Source organism: Labrus bergylta, chromosome 2 (genome assembly GCF_963930695.1).
Source record: "Labrus bergylta chromosome 2, fLabBer1.1, whole genome shotgun sequence".
Taxonomy (NCBI): Eukaryota; Metazoa; Chordata; class Actinopteri; order Labriformes; family Labridae; genus Labrus; species Labrus bergylta.
The window spans coordinates 15,048,657-15,068,898 of NC_089196.1; the positions used below are offsets into that span (position 1 = coordinate 15,048,657).

General features: G+C 39.8%; 4 protein-coding genes across 4 annotated transcripts in view; 2 read left to right on the forward strand and 2 right to left on the reverse strand.

Annotated features, from left to right (window-relative positions):
* The first annotated feature begins 430 nt into the window (after positions 1-430).
* Positions 431-2,722, forward strand: LOC109996675 (saxitoxin and tetrodotoxin-binding protein 2). Its single transcript, XM_020650926.3, has 6 exons — positions 431-647; positions 1,385-1,527; positions 1,670-1,734; positions 1,861-1,989; positions 2,076-2,171; positions 2,258-2,722. The coding sequence occupies exons 1-6, from the start codon at positions 519-521 to the stop codon at positions 2,338-2,340; spliced, it is 645 nt and encodes a 214-aa protein (XP_020506582.1). The 5' UTR covers positions 431-518; the 3' UTR covers positions 2,341-2,722.
* Positions 2,723-3,135: 413 nt separating this feature from the next.
* On the forward strand, positions 3,136-4,864 carry LOC109996671 (saxitoxin and tetrodotoxin-binding protein 2). The gene is made up of 6 exons (XM_020650922.3): positions 3,136-3,424; positions 3,536-3,681; positions 3,773-3,834; positions 3,961-4,071; positions 4,159-4,260; positions 4,541-4,864. Exons 1-6 carry the CDS (start codon positions 3,314-3,316, stop codon positions 4,576-4,578), a joined length of 570 nt encoding a protein of 189 aa, XP_020506578.1. The 5' UTR covers positions 3,136-3,313; the 3' UTR covers positions 4,579-4,864.
* Positions 4,865-5,295: 431 nt separating this feature from the next.
* On the reverse strand, positions 5,296-8,087 carry f2r (coagulation factor II (thrombin) receptor). The gene is made up of 2 exons (XM_020650919.3): positions 7,877-8,087; positions 5,296-6,734 (listed from the first exon to the last, which is right to left on the reverse strand). The coding sequence occupies exons 1-2, from the start codon at positions 7,944-7,946 to the stop codon at positions 5,512-5,514; spliced, it is 1,293 nt and encodes a 430-aa protein (XP_020506575.1). The 5' UTR covers positions 7,947-8,087; the 3' UTR covers positions 5,296-5,511.
* Positions 8,088-8,195: 108 nt separating this feature from the next.
* The window catches only part of iqgap2 (IQ motif containing GTPase activating protein 2), a 32,378-nt gene continuing 20,331 nt past the window's right edge, over positions 8,196-20,242 (reverse strand). Inside the window, exons 16-38 of the mRNA XM_020650918.3 lie at positions 19,295-19,385; positions 18,560-18,727; positions 18,301-18,443; positions 17,927-18,097; positions 17,602-17,685; positions 17,297-17,368; positions 17,132-17,201; positions 16,571-16,779; positions 16,220-16,372; positions 15,970-16,133; positions 15,585-15,809; positions 15,165-15,305; positions 14,368-14,452; positions 14,000-14,232; positions 13,224-13,356; positions 12,241-12,343; positions 11,997-12,138; positions 11,048-11,135; positions 10,690-10,902; positions 10,436-10,596; positions 10,147-10,281; positions 9,536-9,644; positions 8,196-8,818 (exon numbers count right to left, since the gene is read on the reverse strand). Coding sequence (XP_020506574.2) covers positions 8,705-8,818; positions 9,536-9,644; positions 10,147-10,281; positions 10,436-10,596; positions 10,690-10,902; positions 11,048-11,135; positions 11,997-12,138; positions 12,241-12,343; positions 13,224-13,356; positions 14,000-14,232; positions 14,368-14,452; positions 15,165-15,305; positions 15,585-15,809; positions 15,970-16,133; positions 16,220-16,372; positions 16,571-16,779; positions 17,132-17,201; positions 17,297-17,368; positions 17,602-17,685; positions 17,927-18,097; positions 18,301-18,443; positions 18,560-18,727; positions 19,295-19,385 — 3,207 coding nt within the window. The 3' untranslated portion in view covers positions 8,196-8,704. The remainder of the gene's footprint in view (positions 8,819-9,535; positions 9,645-10,146; positions 10,282-10,435; positions 10,597-10,689; positions 10,903-11,047; positions 11,136-11,996; positions 12,139-12,240; positions 12,344-13,223; positions 13,357-13,999; positions 14,233-14,367; positions 14,453-15,164; positions 15,306-15,584; positions 15,810-15,969; positions 16,134-16,219; positions 16,373-16,570; positions 16,780-17,131; positions 17,202-17,296; positions 17,369-17,601; positions 17,686-17,926; positions 18,098-18,300; positions 18,444-18,559; positions 18,728-19,294; positions 19,386-20,242) is intronic.

Consider the following 20,242-nt stretch of genomic DNA (forward strand, 5'->3'; position numbering starts at 1 on the left):
ACTTAAAAAGATTGTATCCCTTAAAAAAGTTTCCCTTACCTAAATAACAAAGGGGGACAGGCATGTTATATACATAGTCCCAAAAGAGAGAAGAAAACAATAATGAAAACTGCAGTTAAAGTCAGTATTCATGATTGTGTTGAATGTATGCACTATTGAAAAATAATGGAAATATTTGTAATGTTTCAAAGTCGATTCTTTTGTAAAATCAAAGATGGAGACAGCAGAGACAATGTTTTTGAGAATGTGAGTATTTGCAGGAGGTTGTTCCCATAATGAAAGGGGCCCTGTTTTCAGCCTCTGCCAGATGGCTCTTATGTAACAAGATAAATAGGACAGGATCACTTGCGAGGGGATGTGAAAAGCGAAGCAAAACTGTTCCCTCCAGTAGAAGAATAGTGTTTCTGTGCGTGTGTTTTTGTTTGTGGCCCGGCCCCCTCTTACACAACACTCCCCAAGGTTCCTCTGAGGGGTTTCTAGCTGGCAGGATACTGACTCTAGTGCTGCTCTGTGACTGCATGCTTTCTGGAGTCATGGCTGCACAGCTGGTTGTCGCTCTCCTGGCTCTCACCTCCCTGTGCGCTGCTGCGCCTCACCTGGACTGTAAAGAGCTGGTGAAGCCTCTGGTACTGGACAACCACAGCCCTGTGAGTATCAGACATCATTCGTTCTCAGCTGGTTGTAGGTGTGAGGACAATCTCAAGTGTGCTGCATGTTGAAAAGCTGAATTTGGTTTGGTGTTCATTTTTAATAATTCAAAATATGGCTCAGTTTAGGCCTAATTATAAATGCAGTATGATAGGGCTTTCACACTTGTGATATTTTCAGGAGGAGTGTATGAGTATTATGTGAATGCAGCCCAATGTTTCTCTCGGACTTTATCCGGAGTTTCTCCTGATAGTCTCCCACTGTGAGGTGTGTATGTGAACAGCCAGGAGAATTTGGGGAGCAATCCTCCCTAAATTATCTGAAGGAACAGTTGCATCTGTGAAGTCAATGTTATCTGTGTGTCAACCTGCTTCATCATTTCATTTAAGTTAAGCCCTAGCATATCTATTTTACCATGAACATTGAAGCATATTTTAGATTAAGCTACAGTCTGAGCCCTAGATTCTAATTTTCTTATATAGCCTATTCAAACCAAATCAATATGAATTCATTCTCTTTGTAAAAAAAAAAAAATTAACCACAATGTTGAAACAGGAAAAAAAAAAAAGTCCACAAAGCCTCCCTTGAGCTGTTCTGGAGCTTTCAGTCATACTGAACACAAACTTCCTCAGCAGATAATTCAAATTTTAGTATTATCAGGATTTGGTTTACACGTTTTTATTTATCCATCTGACATTTGTTTGAACAATTTTAAAGGCCTCTGTGTTTGTGTCAGATTTATGGAAAGTGGGTGCTCCATGTGGCATCATGGGATGAGCCTGGTTTGAAGCATGACCTGGTGGCAGTAAACTCATCATGGGTGGAACTGTCCTCTTCATCAGACAGCAGCCTCATCACCATCTACTGGGCCGACCGCCTGTAAGGACTTCACCCACAGCCACATGACTAAATAGTTACTTTCTATTGTCTCTCATAAATAAATGATCGTTGTCTGTCAGTATGCAGTTAAAAGTGCACAGTGGGAGATTGATTGTTGCATTTTTTTTGTTCTTCATATGAGGGGAGACAAATGCCTTCAGGGTCTAGCCAATGCCTCGGTCTCTGGAATGACGAGTCACACCACGTGTATGTATCACAGAATATTCACAGTATTTCTTTTGTTAATAATGATTTTTGCAGCCAAATAATGTAACATTTTATTGTACAAATATGTTTGCAAACGAAACACTTTTCATGAATGTCATCTTAAAGTTGCTATCAACGGTCACACTTCATATCATGATGGGAAGTACTATGAGACCTGCGCTGACTGCCTCCTTTCTGAAGACACCACCCTCCTCCCTGACGGCAAGTCAAAGGGAAGATACCTTTTCCTTTTCAGTAAGTTGTTTCCATGCTCAATCTGATTTTTAAGATAGTAAACAGATATTTTGATTCCTGGTTTCACTCTGTCTCCACTTTTGAAGCAAAGACCGGCAATCTGGAGCAATCTGAGCTGGACACCTTTAAGAAGCAGGCAGAGTGTCTCAACTTCCTCCCAGAGTACTTCTTTGGAACCACAGGTCAGCTGTCATTTTAGGCTCTGTTTCTTCCTGGTACATATTTTGTGCTGCTGTCTTTACAATTTGATTATTGCTTTTTATTTTAGATCTGTGTCCAGATGCCAGGAAAGCTGCTGCTGCTGATGATGAAGAGACCACTGAAGCTGAAGTCCAGCCTCCTGAAAACTAAAGCTGCATTAAAAGCCAAACACGTTCAGCTAGACCAGCTCTAAATAGTGTTTTGATCTGAATTATTGATTTAACATTGTGTTCTGCATTAACTTTCCATCTGTCGTCAGCAAGTTGGAGCAATGACGAGTTCATATCCTGATGGTTTTTAAGTCATGTTAGATATGTGGTTAGATATGAGCAGAAGTCTTATTGTTGTGTAATTCCGCCTGCATGAGTGCTTGAACTTTTGTTGTTAGTTTAGGACATGTGAGACTTAAGAACTTCTTGGAATATTTTGGTAATGTAATGGTTGAAAAATCCAGTGTAATCAGCATCTGTAAATAGTTGTCTGTTTTTAACTGCCTGCCTGAGATAAATAAACAGCCTTCATTCCCCCTGTGCTCTGTTTTCTACTCATTTATTTCCACCTTTATTCAGAAGAAGTGTGCAACTTGTAAGCTCCCACGTCTTCATCATTTTTTAGAATAACAAGATGCAACGCTGTGTATAAAGATTACGAAAACTATTACACCTCTTCTCATTTGTAGCGCTGTATCCATAAACTCTAATAAACTCTGTTGCTAAGTAACACCGCTGTTTGTGAGAAAGAAAAAAAGACATCAGACTTTTAAAACTGTTACCAGCAGGGAGCCCATGGGATACAACCTTCAGTTCTACTGAATAAAAGCCTCTTGAGCTCCTTTGTAAATGTCTCACGGCCCAGACGAGCCGTGGCACCTTGCCTGAGTTCATTCAGGGGCAGCGGTGTACTGACAACAGAGGGCTGTTGTGCTGTCCTTTCATTGTGGAGCAAAAGAAGCTCTGCATGGCCATTGAAAACCTTCACTGGTGCATCTGAGCATGCAGGACCCCCCTCCTTCTCCAATATCAGTGCTTGCACAACTCTTTGAAAATGAAAAGGCGATAGATGTTTCCTGTTGCAGCTTCGGTAACATCCTCAGCAGTGTTGCTGTCTCGTCCTCCGTCTGAACATGGCTATATCTGTTGTTGTTTTTGTGTTGGCTCTCGCTTCCCTGAGTGCTGCAGCTGCACCCGACTGTAAGGATTTGATCAAGCCTGTTTTGCCAGAGGACCCCAAACTGGTAAGTTTCTGCCTATGATCCTTTTCTGCCGCTTAATTGAGCACATCATTAAAGGCAAACTCAGATATTTTTCTTCATGCAGTGACATTCATTTTGACTTTCTATATGAAGGTTTTTGGTAAATGGGTGTATGTAATGGGAGCTGGTGACCCCAAGCAGTACCACAAAGCACTGGAGTCTCTGAAAAGCTCCTGGATAGAGTTGTCACCCACGACTCAAAGTCAAGTTATGACATTACGTTGGGGAGACCACTGCTTGTAAGTGTAGTGGTTTATTTCATTTCAGCATGTTGAATGCTAAGCTTGTGAAAACAAAATTGTGTCACGGCTTTTTTTTTTTGTTTCTAAGTGATCGATGTATCATGGGGGAGGTGAATGCAACAGTCTCAGGACTCGCCACCACATTCAGAAGTAAGTGAAACATGACAAGCTGCTTATATCTGGAATGATATTAACAGGATAAATAAGAAGAGAGGATATCAGATTTCTGTGTAAATAGAATTGTGAAGTAAAGAGTCCCTCCTTCTACATTCAAAGAGAATCTGTCAGACCATAAAGGACATATTCTGCAGACTTGCTCTGACTGCCTGCTGTGGACTGATACCTTTCGAAACGGGGATGCCACCGGTAGATTCATCCTACAGTTCAGTAAGTTCTGTCTGTCCTTGAGGCTTTTAACACATGTTTTTTTTTTTTTAATTAAGAGTTTTTAAAAATGTCTGACTTCCCTTTCAGCTAGGACAGGAAAAATAGATCCCAAAGATGTTGAAATCTTCAAGAAACAAGTCGGTTGTCTGAATTTCCCAGAGAACTTCCACAGCTTTGATGGTAAAACAGGTCAGTAGCTCATGAGTGAGGCTGTAAATGTAAAGCTGGATTTAAGTGGATGTTATGATATACAAGCTGCCACAAGGAGGAGACATTGTTTTAAAGAAAGTAACCTTTACATATGATTATAGACTTGGGCTTAATGCTTGATTCATTTATAACGTTATTGATTGATACAGTTCATTGTGAGGGATCAATATGGAGAAAATATTTTCCGTGATGCAGAGGAAAAACTTGCCATTCACTTTACTTATTATTCTCTTGCTCTTGTTTACATTTTCTGTTTCAGAGCTGTGCCCTGATGACAAAGACAGTGACCAGCATTAAAAACAGATGAAGACACAGCAACATTTGTCTGAAGAATAAATATGTATACGATGTTTTAGAATTGTTCTTTATGGAATGAATTAATTCTAATGAATTCATCTAAACATTAGGTTTTTATGAACATCCTTTTTGATTTATAAAGTCGTGAATCTACTTTTCAACCCTTACTGCAATAATGATACATAATAGTAGTTATTTTTTCATTTAACAAAGCCGTGTCTTTATCATAAGTACTGTTTATAAGATTAAAACTTGATTATTGTAATAAAGTTAATAGCAACTTAAAGCTACTGTGAGGAGTTTTTGGCTGATAATGGAACAGACTGAAATTCTTCATGCTGCATCTAAATGACCTCCAGAATCAAACTAAACCTTACTGTGTGGTTATTTTATATGCCTGTTAGTCTGCCACAGGGTAGGCCATAAAAAGCATGCTGCCCAAAGCAGCCTGTTTTTAATTTTTTTGAAGATTTATTTTGAGATTCACGTTAACATTTTAAATCAAGCAGATATGTTTTTTGTTTTTTTTTTGGACAGAAAACATTACTCACACATGTACAGGACAAGATAAGGAAAGAGATGCAACTTCTCGCTTTGTCCACAGGGGTCGCCAAAGATGGCACAACCTGAAAGTTCTTCACAGGAGCTTTAAATTAATGGGGGGGGGGAAAGTTCCGCTACGCTGAGTTTGAAATAAATTCAACATATTACAAACTGTCACACTACTCAATATATTTAATTTTTACAATAACAAGAATAAAGAATAACAAGTTTCAAACAACAATATCATTTAAGAACAAATACATTCACAACGCACTTCTGATCCAGCCAAAGCATTTCTTAAGAAGAGATTAAAATATATTTTGAATATGTGGTTCCACACAGTTGGGCTAGCATGTGGGTCTTTTCAGTCTCGCACACAAAATCGGCCCTTCATGCCACCAGTCTGCTGTACTGGCTCCCCAGGCCTGATTGAAGGCTCTCCATCTTACATGACCTGGTGCTCTCTGTCCGCCTGCTGCTTCTCATACTCTGTGTCTCTGAGCTGCTCTTTGCTCCTGCTGGTCTCCGACACCTGAGAAGCGCTAACACCTGCTTCTGGCACTGAGATGAGCCGAAGTAATAGAGGACAGGATCCAGGCAGCAGCTTAGACTGCCCAGGCACATGGAGATCAGGTATGCCTGATAGGAACTATCACTGGACTTGTGAGACAACTGGACGTAGTGAACCATGAGAATGATGTTGGTGGGGGTGAAGCAGATCACAAACACCATCAACACAACCACAGCCATCACCACGGCTCGAGTCTTCTTGGAGCGGTTCTCCAAGTTGGCTGCGAGCAGAGCCTGAATGATACGTACGTAACAGACGACCGTGAAGACAAGAGGGACGAAGAAGAAGATGGAGGAGTAGATGGGGAAGAAGTAGAGATAGTAAGATTGCAGTATTTCCACATCCTGCACATCATGGCAGGTGGTGATGCCCAAGTCTGACAGAAACATGGTTTGGCCCGAGATGAGGAGCGGCGAAACTCCTCCGAGGGCTAAGAGCCACATGGCGGCACACACAACTGAGGCAGTCTGAGGGCTGCGCCATGTCAGGGAGTTCATGGGGTAAACCACTGCCAGGAAACGGTCCACGCTGATACACGTCATGAGTAGGACTGAGCAGTACATGTTGCAGTAGAAAGCTGCTGTGACGACCCTGCACATGAAGGAGCCATAGATCCAGTTGTTGCCGTTGTAATGGTAGGCGATCTTGAAGGGAAGGAGAAGGCCGAACAGCAGGTCAGCACAGGCCAGGTTCAGCATGTAGATTGCTGATGGTTTTCTCGGACGGATGTGACGCAGAAACATCACCATGGCAACAAGGTTGAGGGGCACGCTGATGATGAAGACGAGAGTGTAAACAGTGGGGACAAACTTTGTCGCTAGGTGACCCTTCAGAAAGTGTTTAGCTTCCTTTGAGACGTGGTAGTTCTTCTGGTGGTGGGGGTGTGGACCCTGGCGTGTGTGTTTTTTGACTGGTACCTGCTCCAACCCTGAGCCAGAATCTCCGTCCTCACTGTCAGACACAGACAGGTCAACGTAGTCAACAGGATCATCAGTGGACATGACAAAGTGACCAGCGAAAGTCCGTGGCATGAGTCCTGAGCCTATGAAGAGATAAAGGTAAACAGAGCAGAATACAGAAGAGGCTTTCAAACTTTTTCTTCTTTGCCAACCTTATCTTGAATCATAACTTAAAAACTGGTCTAGATGTTTCTAAGAACTAAACATCGATATGAACACTTCGGTTCTTGGCAGCAAAGATATTCAAAATGGGTTTATTAGATTTGGAAGGTTTTTTTCCCTCCATCTGTAGCAAAGGGAAAAGTGGAGATGCATTGTAAAGATTGTTTTTCTTTCATCTATGTGCTGTTGTTACCTGCTTAGAAGTAATTTTTATTTTTAAAGTTGCATGAAGTATTTCAAAGTTGCTTTCACATGAAAAGGCATATCACAAAGTTTTATTTAATGATTGTACTATTACTTGTGCGATATCAATAATGTAACATTTGACTTTGATGTTACAATTAAAAAGCCTATTAGGCTATTTTTTTTTAAATCTTTAACTTCAGTCATTTGTTAACAAAAGTAAGACATCAAAGTGGACAAATATAAAGCACGCTAGTGTAGAGTACAAGAAGATGATGATATCCTTTCTTAATCCCTCGAGGAGGAATTCAATGACACTCTGTTGTTCAGACATGCTGCATATGAAAGAGCACCCAAGCAGTTGGGGATTTGGTGCTTTGCTCAAGGGCGCCTCGGCAGTGCTCAAAAAAAGAACTGGCGCCACTCCAACTACCAGGACCATTTCTGAACTTGGACTTGAACCAGTGACCGCTCTGGCTCCAAACCCTAAGTCTCAACAGACTGAGCTACTGCCAACCCAAGTGAATAAAATGAACACTGAACTTTGTAGCAGTTACTATAAGCCCATCGTTCTCAAAACAAATCATGTTCCAATTCCCATTACTAGAAAACAAAATTGCATTTTCAGTCACAAATTTGTGTAAGCATGTTGGGAGATGAATGCAGCGTCAACAAATCCACACCACCATATATGGTAAAAGCTTAATATATACAGAATACATTGGACCATGGTGTGGTTCAATTAAATTAGTAAATAGAACAGGAGATGCAAAAACCGTTATCCAATCATGCATTTGTAAAACCCATTAGAGTAAACTCTAATAATAAAACAACACAATGATCTATATTGAACTATTACAGCTATTTTACAGGGGCTTACCATTTAGAGAAGTTAGAGCTGAGCTGTGGAGAGACAACAGGACCACCAACCCAACAGACAGGTGAACCATGGCTTTGCTGTTAGTCCAGATCCCAAATGATCTGTTTGCTACAGGAGTAACTCAAGTGTTTTTCTGCTGGTATCAAACATATTATTACATCCCAGTGTGGATACTCCACCTCCTATTTGGTGCATTAACTCCTCCCTGTTACAGTAAAAAAAAAAGACTGACCTTCTTCAGACCTAAATATATTCCCTGTGAAAGCTTTAATACTGGCAGATGTTACAACTGAGAGAACAGTAGAACAGATACATACTCTACTTTTAGACATAGTTTATTATGAACATTGTTCAAATGTTAAAAATCACTTACATACTAATTGTACATATTAAAAACATCGGTTGTAGCTTTTCTTTTTTTTATGATTTATTATTTAAAACATTTCTTTAAACATCTGGATAAAAAGGCACTGGTCATGCAGGTGAGTGGGTATGTAGTCTGAACTCTAAGACAGTACGGCTTCTTCTGAAATTTCCATCAAAAATTTTAAAGTAGCTTAAACTTACAACTAAGTATCTTTTGCATAGTAACATGAAAACAATACGATTTAATTCGTAAAATACATAACATTTACAATCTCCACGGCGAAAAAAACAGAACAGACACATTACGTTGGACAATAACAGAATGCATTTTGGTGTGATCCATCAAATTATAATCAGAAGAAACACGACACTGTCCTGCACCGTCTAGCAACTTTGTTCTGTCAGAAGGCACAGTCTGTCTCCCCTCTCCTGATGATTCCTCCCTTCTTCAGCTTTGCTCTCTCATTTCCCATAGAATTTCTTGTTTAGGAGGAAGATGAGCAAATTGACATTGACTTTGGCTTTATCAAACATCTTCATGACAGCAACGCCTTCGTACTGCAGCTGTAGGAGGTCCTGGGTACAGATTAGAAATAACAGTAAATGAGAAAACACATTTTAAAAGCTTGTTAACGCCTTTATTCAGAGAAATAAGAGACTTACTCTGAAGCTTTGCAAACAGCAGAAAGACAGCTGTGTTAGCATTGAGCTAATCATTTAGTTCTTATGTAAAAGTATCACAAAAAAAATGTGACTCTGACGTGACATCACACCTTATATGCTCTTTGCATAAATGGATATATTCTACTGTAGTTTTTTTTCAGACTGCTTTTGTCACAAAAATGCCGTAACTAAGCTCAACCATCATCACGTCTTTGTACATTCATCTTGATTTTGCGACAGTGTACTATTATTGTCCCAGTCTGTGCGTTCACATTATGTTTCGGCGTTGCAGTAGCACGGCACAGCGAGAGCTCTATATCCCCCCCCCTGAAGAGCCGTCTCGCCTCTGTTACTGCCTCAGAAGACGGTACAGCCTCTGTGACATTCAGACTGAAGGCATAATGTCATAGGGGTGTAAATATCGCTTCTTGGAACAGCGTTCTGAATAGGGCTTTTGTTGATAACTACTAATCTGTCTTCATGCAGATATATGCTTTGTTTCTATTATATTTCCCGCTAACAGTCCGATGAGGGCAACAGAAAACTCAATTATGTGTGCCATCAATATTTAATGTTGACAAGAAAGCTGCTTGATTTGGTAAAATCCTGACACAAATGGCAAAAGATTACCTGGAAATGAAGCTGGACCTTTTCCATCTCAACTCCCATAAACTTGGCTTTCACTTCAAAATCCCCAACTTCCTCAGCAGGTGAAATGTCAAACATGATATTTTTGAACCTGAAAAGGAAAAGAGACAATAGCATGAAAATAATGACGGGAAGAAAGTGACTATTCAGCAAATGGAAAGCTACAAATCAATCGTTTCAGTGTATTTTTTCTGATTGTTGAAGGAATACAGAAACTAAATGTCAGCATTTCCAAGAGACACTCAAATTGTTTTAATGCTTAGTTTAACATTTTAATTCAGAAATACAGGGAAGCAAATGATAATGGATTTAAGGAATTCACGCAGGGGGATGACGACAAACGTCACCTAACTGAACAATAACCCATGATCACATTTTTCTTTCCACAAGATGACTGACAGGGCAATATCACACAAAGCTGTCTGATAGTCAAGTCTCATTCCATTTAAAATATATTGTTCCTCCTTATGGAAAATATACATGTATAAACTAATGGAAACTAATAATTCTAGCTAAAATAAACCAATGAAATGTAAGCAAATAATAAAATAAATGTGTAATTGCACTGATATTCAGTGACCAGCTCAACTCACTGGTTTGTCTGAAGTCCTTCTATCTCCAGGATGACCCCCTTCTCATGCAGCCTCGCTGCTGTGTATTTCAGAGATTGCAGCTTTGTCTTCTTACTTCCCCCTTTGCCGTCCAGTTTTATAGATCTACGGGAATTCCTGGACACACAAAAACAGAAAGGCTTTTTTATCACCGTGAACCAAAAACCAAACCATCTACACAACAAAAAGATATCACACAGTGAGATGAGGATGTTTTAAACAAAAAAAACTCTTCATTGATGGTTGGTTAAAAAGGTTAAGTACAACTCACTTCCTGTTGAGGTTATCCAGGCAGGTTTTAATGTAGGTGTCATAATAGTTCATCTGGACCTGGTAGAAGGCGGTTTTGGAGTTCAGGGCTGTCAGCGTCTGCTGCAGCTTCACAAGCTCTGCCTTCCTTCTCTGCCTGTAGCGTCTTTGGTAGCGAATGTCCTGTGAGTTAAAGGTTGACTTCATAAATTCACAGACTGAACAAGTCTAACAACACATATTAGGTTGCATCGCAGAGCTTCTTATGTACTGTACCTTTGATATGTCATTGATGAGGTCCTGGTATTTGTTACTTGCAGTGACAAGGCCGCCCTGCTCCAGGTTACGGAGGTTCCTTTGGATCTTCCTCTTCTTCTGCTCCAGAGGCAGCTGGCTGTCCTCCAGCACTGCTGGGCTGCTCTTTAGACCCTCCGGTGTTTGAGCATCCTGGACTGCCCGGCGCTCTACGATTTTCATATGTTCGGACTCCTTTAGGGGCAGAGTTATAAAGAGCTGAAAAAAAACTCACAGAACTCTGAAGTGAAACGATCAAGACGGTGTTCAAAATGATTGACAAATAAGAAGGGCTTTTGTAGACCAAGGTGAGAGAAAAGAAGATAGCAGATTTTATTACCTGTGGGTCAGTACTTGGGGTGTCAAGAATATCAGGTAAGGTCTCTCCAGACTGGATTCGAACCACATCCACAATGAGCTTTTTTGTCCTGAGAACAAACACAGTGACGAAGATCATCTTTGAGAGACAGACCTCGCTTTTTTATTTTGTGTCAGATGTAATGTCACTTTAACAAACAGAAAAAGGAGCTGTTGTTATATGGAGGAAAAACTCGCTCTTAGTCTCCTTGATTGGATTTAGGACAAAGTGTTGATAAAAACTCATCATATTCCAGACATATAACTTGTCTGTTACCACTCTGTCACTGCACAGTTACCCAGATTTAAAAACAATAAGGGAAGAATCAAACACCAAAGCCTAATGATCTCACTCTCATCTATAGAACTGCTTCAACTTCACAAGGAACATTGTTTGTTTCTCCAGTTTCTAATCAAGCTATTGAATATTTTGTAATGACATTTAGTTAAAAGAAAGTTACACCATGAGCAAAATATCAGATTGATTTTGATGTAGGAATTAATTCAGTATGCCACCAAATGCTGGGCATGGTCAATAATGAACATACATGCATATTGGAATGCCAAAAAATAAGGACAAAATCCCCACTAGTCTCCTGAAAGAGAAACTATTGTCCAGACGGATGCGTGTTTTCGGCAAGATAGCCCTGAACAACAACCTCTTCCCCTTAGGACAGGAAACGATAGAAGAGCAGGAAAGGCAACAAAGACACATTACTGAGTGATAGCCACAAGGAAACACACACAGTGTCATCAGAGGTTGAAGTAGAGTACATCAGAAGGTTTTCATGGCAAAGATTAAATAAAGTACGTAGTAAGTGTTGAAAAGTATTTTGTCATATTGTAAGAATTCAGTTGATTAGAAACATCAACATGCAGTTCAGTTAATGTGTTAAACTATCTTTGTCCACATCCTCCAACACTAAACTCACTTTGTCATTAGAGTCTTCAAGTCTTTGTCGTCTCCTTCCAGCAGCTCAAACTTGCTGGTGAGGGTGAGGGAGATCTCCGTCTTGGCCAGCTGACTCAGAGCACTCTCTCTGTTTTGTTCATTCGGGTCTGCTGCTCCCTCACCTGAAATATAAAAGCACAGCTTGTAAAAGGATAAACAACACACTATAAGACCAGATGTGATTAACTCGTGACTGATGTTGACATAAGTTTATTTGACGATACCGAGCAATGCCTCTACATCAGGGACGTCTCCCAGGTCCTGCAGCAGCTCATGTAGTAAGTCATTGTGGTCGGGAGAGATGGCCTCTAGATGTTCCAAAAGCAGCTAAACAAACACAGATGTAACTATTAGAATGAAAAAAGCTGAAATATTTACTGTGAAACTAGACGATGAGAAAATACATAGACAAGCAAGTTCATGATTCTTAACTAGAGAAACAACAGAAGACATGTAAGGAACACAGATGCTAATGTTATGGCACTGCAGATAATACAATCAAGAAATATAACGTTTATTCTTGACCCCGAAATGAACCATGCTGGTGTTTTCTCATCATATCAAGCTAATAGACATGAAATGACAAAATCATGTAAGTGTGCAAAATGAAGGCTGAGGGAACATGTGCTATAACGAAGGTTCACGTCTTTGAAATCTATGCACGAATAAGTGCAGAGTAACTCTGATGACTTAAGGGCACCGGTGGCTTTTTGTACATCTTTCTGCTCTGGGAGAGGAACCCCTCCACTGACGCTTCCTGAGTTTATTCCAGTTTTCGAGTTTGACGTGTTTCGTGGGGGGGGGGGAGTTTTCCTCCAAACGGACGGTGTGATGACAGACGATGTCACATATCGCTAATATTGTAAAGCCCTCTGAGGGAAATTTGTGAAATATTGTAAGGCTTTATAAAAAACTAAACACTTGAGTTTAACCCATTGATGTCCTCAACTTGACCCTGCTTCAAATGAAGTGGTATGATAATATAAAGAACAATAATAGACATGAAAACTATTTTTTTTTAAATACACATTAAAAACAGTTGTAGAGAAAAACAGAGTGGCCTACTTTGAAATTAGTGAAACAAAGTAACTGTTAAGACAAAACTGACGGACAGAGTGAAGACTCAATGTTTGATAATGATGATGATCATCCTTACACTTCCACAGCTAAGTTTTAATCTGGAGAAGGTATAAGTCGTGTTTCTTACCGAGTGTGTATTGATGATCTCCTCTATTGAGATGTAGATGATAGGCTTGCTTAGAGTCACCATGTCTGAGTATTCGTCGATATTAAACTTCTCCTCAGGTTCAGGGACATCACATGCTGCCTGGAAAAATACCCTAGAAAAAGGACAAAAATCAGAGGTAAGTGGTTGGTGGTCTTTTAGACCTACTGCTGTCTGAGATAATGGTTGGAATAAGGGAAATCACAAACAGCTAAAATGCTGAATTGTCTCTAATATTGTTGTGCCTTTTTCAATCAAGGTATGTGCCTCAGACAGAGCAGTTTCAAGAAATGTAATCACACACTTGGACAAATTGGGACTGACTCCTGGACACACTGTAACTAGCCCTCATGATTGGTTAGTATTCAATGGTGCTTCTGGACTTCAGTTTGTAGGGGCATGTCTAATAACAGCTGAAACAGCACCTAAAAACTTGATTCTTTGCCTCCATCACCTCCGATTCCACCATGTCAGCTTCCCCTGTTCCTGACCTTCGAGTGAAATGTGTGTTGCAACAGCGTTTACTTTTTTAACAGCCAAACACAAGAACTACTTACGTCATGCGTTTTTCACTGTTGTGTTTTGAACATGAACTTAAGCCTACTGTTTTATCATGACGCTATGAAACACTTGTATAATACTTTTACCATTAAGACTGACCTGAGACTAAAACATGTTCACACACAAGTTCTCATGATCATTTGTATCAGCTACAGAGCATTTTTTGTTTGTCAATATTTGGTTTTTTCCTTCCTTACTTGAACTTCTCATACGTCTGAGAAATATAGTTGTTCAACGGTGTCATATGTGCATTCTCGCCCTCAAACAGCTTATTAGCGGCAGCATGCTGCAGCATCTTTGCCACAGATCCGAGGTTACGGCGCTGGTCTGAGTGAAGCTGCCCTCCAGCTGACATGTCGATAATGTCGAAGCCGTCAGGAGCCACAATGGCTGGGTTCATGTAGCGGTAGTAGAGCAGGTTTCCTACTATCTGTTATGAGAAAAAGAGAGAGCAAGATTATAAACCATCTGTAAAACTAAATCCAGTGAAGTATGAAGACGGGTCTGTATATTCTTCATTATTATTAAGGGACTGCATTATGCATAAACATATATACCCATCTACCTTCATCAGCTCATCCTCTGAGGCATCAGGAAACTTTTCATGGAGCGTGTTCTTCAGAACCTTTGCTATGTATCTCATGCCGTAACTACATGCAAAACAAAAAGCAAACAACATGCCTTTACACTATGTGTGACAAATGAAATGGCAAGCTCAGGACGGAGAAAACAACAAAATGAAACATGAGCACCATCTGGTGGCTTGTAAACATAGTTCCAAGCTGTTTTTTAAATGTTGTTTCAAAGTATTTTTAGGCAGCATATAAATATTAAGTACAAGAAGTAAGCAAATCATTGAGTGTCCATGTCTTTACAGTGAACAGGTGTTGTTTTTGTGTGGCTAAAGTGCTCAACACACATTTCTGTTTTTGCGGTGTTGTTTTTGTTTGAGCATAACCAGATGACTGTTTCAAAGCATGATGTCCAGTAATGACCGTGCACCTGCATGCATCTGAAACCTTAACAACCAGAGTGAGTGACTAATGACACGTCAAAGCATATGATCATAATCAGTCTAGTGCTGTCATCATGTTATATCATTGTTAAAAATTGGCAAGAGATACTCAACAGTAGCTTTAGAAAAATAAAGATTGTGAAATCTGTTTGAATGGGGAACAGGCAATAATGTCAACTTTAAGATGTAATGCTGCTCCATCATTATCTATTATTCCCAAGTTATCCAGTTTTGATAAGCAGAAAACAACATTAAAGACACAACAGAATCAAGCTGATTGAAAAGCAGACTGTCACAGAGCGCAAAGAATAAGCAGACAGTGACACTCAACAGGTCCAGAAACTTACGGGATATTATCGAGCGAGGACACAATGGAGTTCAAGACCTTATCTGTAGCTGCCTGCAGCGACAGACTGGATGCCTCCAGCCTGCTGCGTACTTCCTCATGTGACATGGCCTGCTCAGGGGTCACTTCATAAGGCAGCTTACTAAAGGGGAAGGAGGAATAAGAGAGGGCAACATTGATGTGTGTAGTTCATCATTTTTAGATTACAAGAAAACAGGGAAGGAAAACTCTGAAAGGACTTTGTTTCTATTACTGGTTTATAAAAGCTCAGTAGTAGTTCTAAGGTAATGTTACAAAGATAAAATAATAAAACCTACAAAACTTCCCACAGACCCTCTAAAAACAACCATAAATAGTAAACCATAACTACAGAACAACAACCCCATCCGCATCTTAGTCGACCACAGCACTTTTTTCCTACCTGGCCTCTCCAGTAGCCGTCTCCAGCTGGTTCACCCAGGCTTTGTACACGTCCACTGGGTTAGTGTTGATGCCAAGACTCTTGTTCTCAATGATGTCTTTGACCACTGAAGCCAGCAGCTGCCTGAGAGTGTTGTGGCCTCGTGCACCTCTGTTGAAGCTCACCACCATCTTGATGACTGTTGGGTTCCCTGTCACTATGTCCTGGATCTGGTCCACCTTGGAGCTGTGACAGGAGATATATTGGAACCGTTCTTGAATCCAAACAGGATTAGACAAACGTGTTTTTTTGCTAATTTCATATTTTAAGGTTCTGACCTAATCAGAATACATTATCATCATCCTGATCAATAAGAGAATAGCGAAAATAAGTCTACAGGTCTCACCTGATTTCCTCCTCCAGAGCTGTCTTGAAGAGTTTGAGCAGCAGGTATTCCTCTCTCTGGTTAGAGGCGTAGTTGTACAAGGTGAAGATCACAGTGTCCATAAACTTAGTGGACCTGTTTTGGGGCATCTGGAAGATCAGCTTAGCCAGATAGGCTGGGTTGGTCTTAGCGGGGGAGAGAGAAGCAGGGGTTAAGTTGAGTTAAATATATTTCAGTTTCAGTTTAATCTTGAGAAGAGTTTTTGTATCACCTGCAGCAGGTAAAAGAGGTGTTGGTAGGCCTCCAGTTTCTTTCTTTTTCCTTTATTTAGGCCCTTTATACCCACTCTTTCTCCTGCAGCCAAGTCTTCTTTACTCGCTTTATTTTTCTTGGTCTTCATTTTTTTATTATGAGACACGACATCCTTTTCAAACAAACAAACACTTTATGATTAACACAGCCAAACTGGACCGGAAAACATATTGTCGCAGATGTAATCACAGTTGTTTAGAAGCTTTATGCAAACCCTGAGCCATTACCAGCTATGATTAATGTCAACCATCACGACACCACCCATGATGCTTTTCTTTCCTTGGTGGCATTAAAACAAGGTGATGCAAACCTGCAGAGTGATCCTGTTCTTCACCAGCAGTCCGATCTTAATGTCCATCAGGTTCAAGTCTTTCTCCATCTGCTGATTGGAGCGAATATTGGTGACCACTTCTTCCCTGAGCCGTGTCACTTCCTGTTCCTCCTGAAGGTCCAGGGGACTCTGCTCCAACAAGTGGACAAACTTGCGCACCACTGACAGAGGAGGATCGTTGGCCCCAGCTACAGTTAGAAACACACAAAGTACTGGTGTTTTATCGACCCCTAATATTCAGAGCTAACACCTTCATAACAGCAAACATGTCTCCAAATCATTTGACATAAGTACAAGAAATGGCAACTAATGACTGAGGAAGATTCACATATTTAATCAGTGGAAAATTAAAAAAAAAGAGAAAATTGAACACTTGACACTTCTTTTAGAAACAGTGTAGTCTAAAAAACCTAGAAGCAATTATTTAACCAATGTTGTACTAGGACTGTAAAAACAAAGAGCCTTACTGGTCTGAAATCGAGAACTCAGTGTTTAATTAATCAGATAAATGCAGGATTGTAAAACACATTTTTGACTTACTCAGTGTTCTGTAGTCATCCCTGGCTTTGTTGGCCTTAAGAAAAGCCTGGATTTTTACTATGTCCTTTTCCTAAACACAGATCTTAGTGAGTCTCACACAACATGGAACAAACAACAAATACATGAATGCCACTTCTCAGTGATGTAGACTAACAAGTTACTCACATGATCTTTGAAGAACTGTAACCTCTGATTGTATTCACGTTTGGCTTTCCACATTTTGACCACAGACTGGATCTAAAGCAGACAAACAATATGGGAACTCGGTTTGTAATGTCAGGTACATGCAAATGAATAAAGTCTTAACAAATCCAAGATCTGAAGTTTATTTTCATATGTGGTTCAAGGTTGAGCTGTTGCTTACTTAAAAGAAGCTATTCATATGTATACAGATTTCACTTTAAGGGTTTAGGGTTTAATCACTTTTCTTCTTTTTGTTTAAAAAAAAAAAAAAGCAACAGAATGAATACCTTAACAATCGAAGTAACGTTGTCATGAAGCAAATTCATCCTGTCTTTGTACATTTTCCTCTGTTTGTGACCTTTCCAGCACGCCTGCAAAAAAATAAAAAGAAATCATCATTTTTTTATGAAAACCACTGAATTATTTTATTTTTTCCTACAATATAGAAATCACTTTTTTTTTTTTTTTAAATGTCATTCAATAATGATCGAAACATAACAAAAAAACGGCCAGTATACATTTAGCTAACTGCAAAGCCACAAAGGTGACTCAAGGGTCGTTGTAGTTCTCATTATTTCTCTGATAAAAGTTCGACATTGAAAAATATCTGACCTGCAATTTGACGACGTGTGGCTCTTGTTGGTGCAGATACTCCATCCTCTGGCGATGCTTTCTCCTGACCAGATAACCTCTGATCCTGGCCTGCAGTTGGGTCACAAAGGATTCATTGGCCAGCCATAACTGTTCCCTGTTATACTCTGCAGTCACACAGCTGACAACGCTCTAAAGGGAAAGAGATGTTGAGAAAGTCAGATTTAAAAAAAAAAAAAAAAAAGCTTGTACACAGGGAAACTTTTCTGATTAAACACATAGTGGGATTTTGAATTTGATGATCACTGAATCCACTGTCCATCCTTCTATGAAAAATATATCAAAACAACATTACACAATGGAATAGTCAAACTATTCAGTGCAGGAGGGGATACCTGGATTTCCTCCTTACTGAGATGACCAACATTGTGTTCAAATCCTTCTGGCTCCTCCCAGGTGCCCTCTCCAGTCTCCAGGTTATAGTAGTAATTATATCTGTCCTTGATGCTATGTTTTACCCACACACTTTCAGTGCTGCCTGGATGAAAGCAGAAAATCATATTTTAGTGAATATCAAATTGAATACAACATTTAAAAAGCAGCTGCTTCTGTGGAGGTTTCAGTTTCTTAACATAAGAGTTAAGTGTAAGTTACCTTCAGTGGTGCTACTTGTTTGTCTCTGTTTTAGTTCAGCCTGGTATGTGTCGGCACATTCAGGGAGCACCGCTCTCAGTCCTGCACCAGGAACTTGCAAAGCCTGCAGTGTATTCTGAGAGGCCCCCTCTGCCACTGTCCTGTTTATATCAGCCACTGCTCCAGCCACTGCCAAAGTCCAAAAGATAGAAAAAGTGGGCCCTAATTGACAGTATCTACTAAATCAGTCATTAAAGATACAGAGATGAATGTTATATCACTTAAGAGCATGTTGTCTTTACAAAGCGAGAACAACACCTTTAATAGATTTCCTCCCCATGTTAAGAGCTTTCCGTCTAACAGTATCATACATGAAACATTGTGTATTAATGTGGAAACCTTTAAATATGAAACACACGCTGAACTTTAAGATGGCAGTGAAAATCAGAGAGGAATGAGTATCAATCATGTAATGTAGAAAAGAAACTCTAATAATCACAACACTGATTAATCCATCACATGAAAACAGGAGTTCAAATGAAGGCACTGTTTTTGTTTTTTGGTCATGTTACCCTTAAAATTTCAATTTAGTGTTTACACTCTAACAACTTTGCAATTAAGGTTGCTTTACCACTACTCCAGTACGTTGACAAGCTTGAACCTAGTTCCAACTCGTTCCCATCCAAATAAGGAGAACTAACAGGACCCGGTTTAGCTTTTGTTCCGGTAGAGGTGATTTAAACTTTAGCTACATACATGTGAGAGTCTCCTCTTCATCCTGATTGGCTGTGTGAATGGCCTCTTGGATTTGGTCCAGCCACAGAACTGCAGACTCATCTCCAGAGGTCTACAATCAGATTTAAAAAACACAAGGTCATGTCGGTTATCCAGCATGAAGAGACACATAATGCATTATTCACAATTCTAACTTGGTATTAAATAACTCATCTTTTAGAATAATTTAAGTCAAAATATTTAAGTCAATAGTAAGAAATTCATGGAGTTATGGTTTGTTATTCATCAAGTTAGGATTGTGGAGATTTTGTGAATATGGAGGATTTTGCTCTTCAGCAGGACCACTTTATAGAAACCAACACAACACAAGCTGATGCAATTAAAGCAACACCAAATACTAGACTGTGCCATTTCCCCTGTGTCCGGATGTAAGCTCTATGGAAAAGCGAAATGCCAGAGAAACTGTTGTGAATAGGTAACAATAAACATATTGACCCCTTTGTACTTAAAAAAACAAACTGTGACTACACAACTTCACAACAACCACAAAGACTGTTTATTCATTCTTGATTTTGTTCTCAGGCTAATTTTAGAGAACTCCTTTGGGGACCCGGGTGTATCCCTGACCACAGTGCCAACAGGAAGGAAGCCGCCATTAAAACACACTGACTGGACTAAAAGCAGCCTCTTTGTTTACACCTGCATCAGGCCGATCACTTCCCAGTGAACCCATCATGTAGTGAGAGTGTGGCTAGTTAGCTTTTCTTACAGTTGTAAAGGAATACGTTTACAAAATCCACAGTTGTAAGTTTATAATGAGCATTCTGTGTTTGTGACATCATCTTAGTGGTTTTAAATCTTTTTAAACCGAGTAACAAAAAGGCAAAACGGGATATAGAGAAAGCTTTTTTTTTTGCATTGGATGAATCAAACCATCTGGAAAGTCCCCATACCACTGTACAGTCTCAA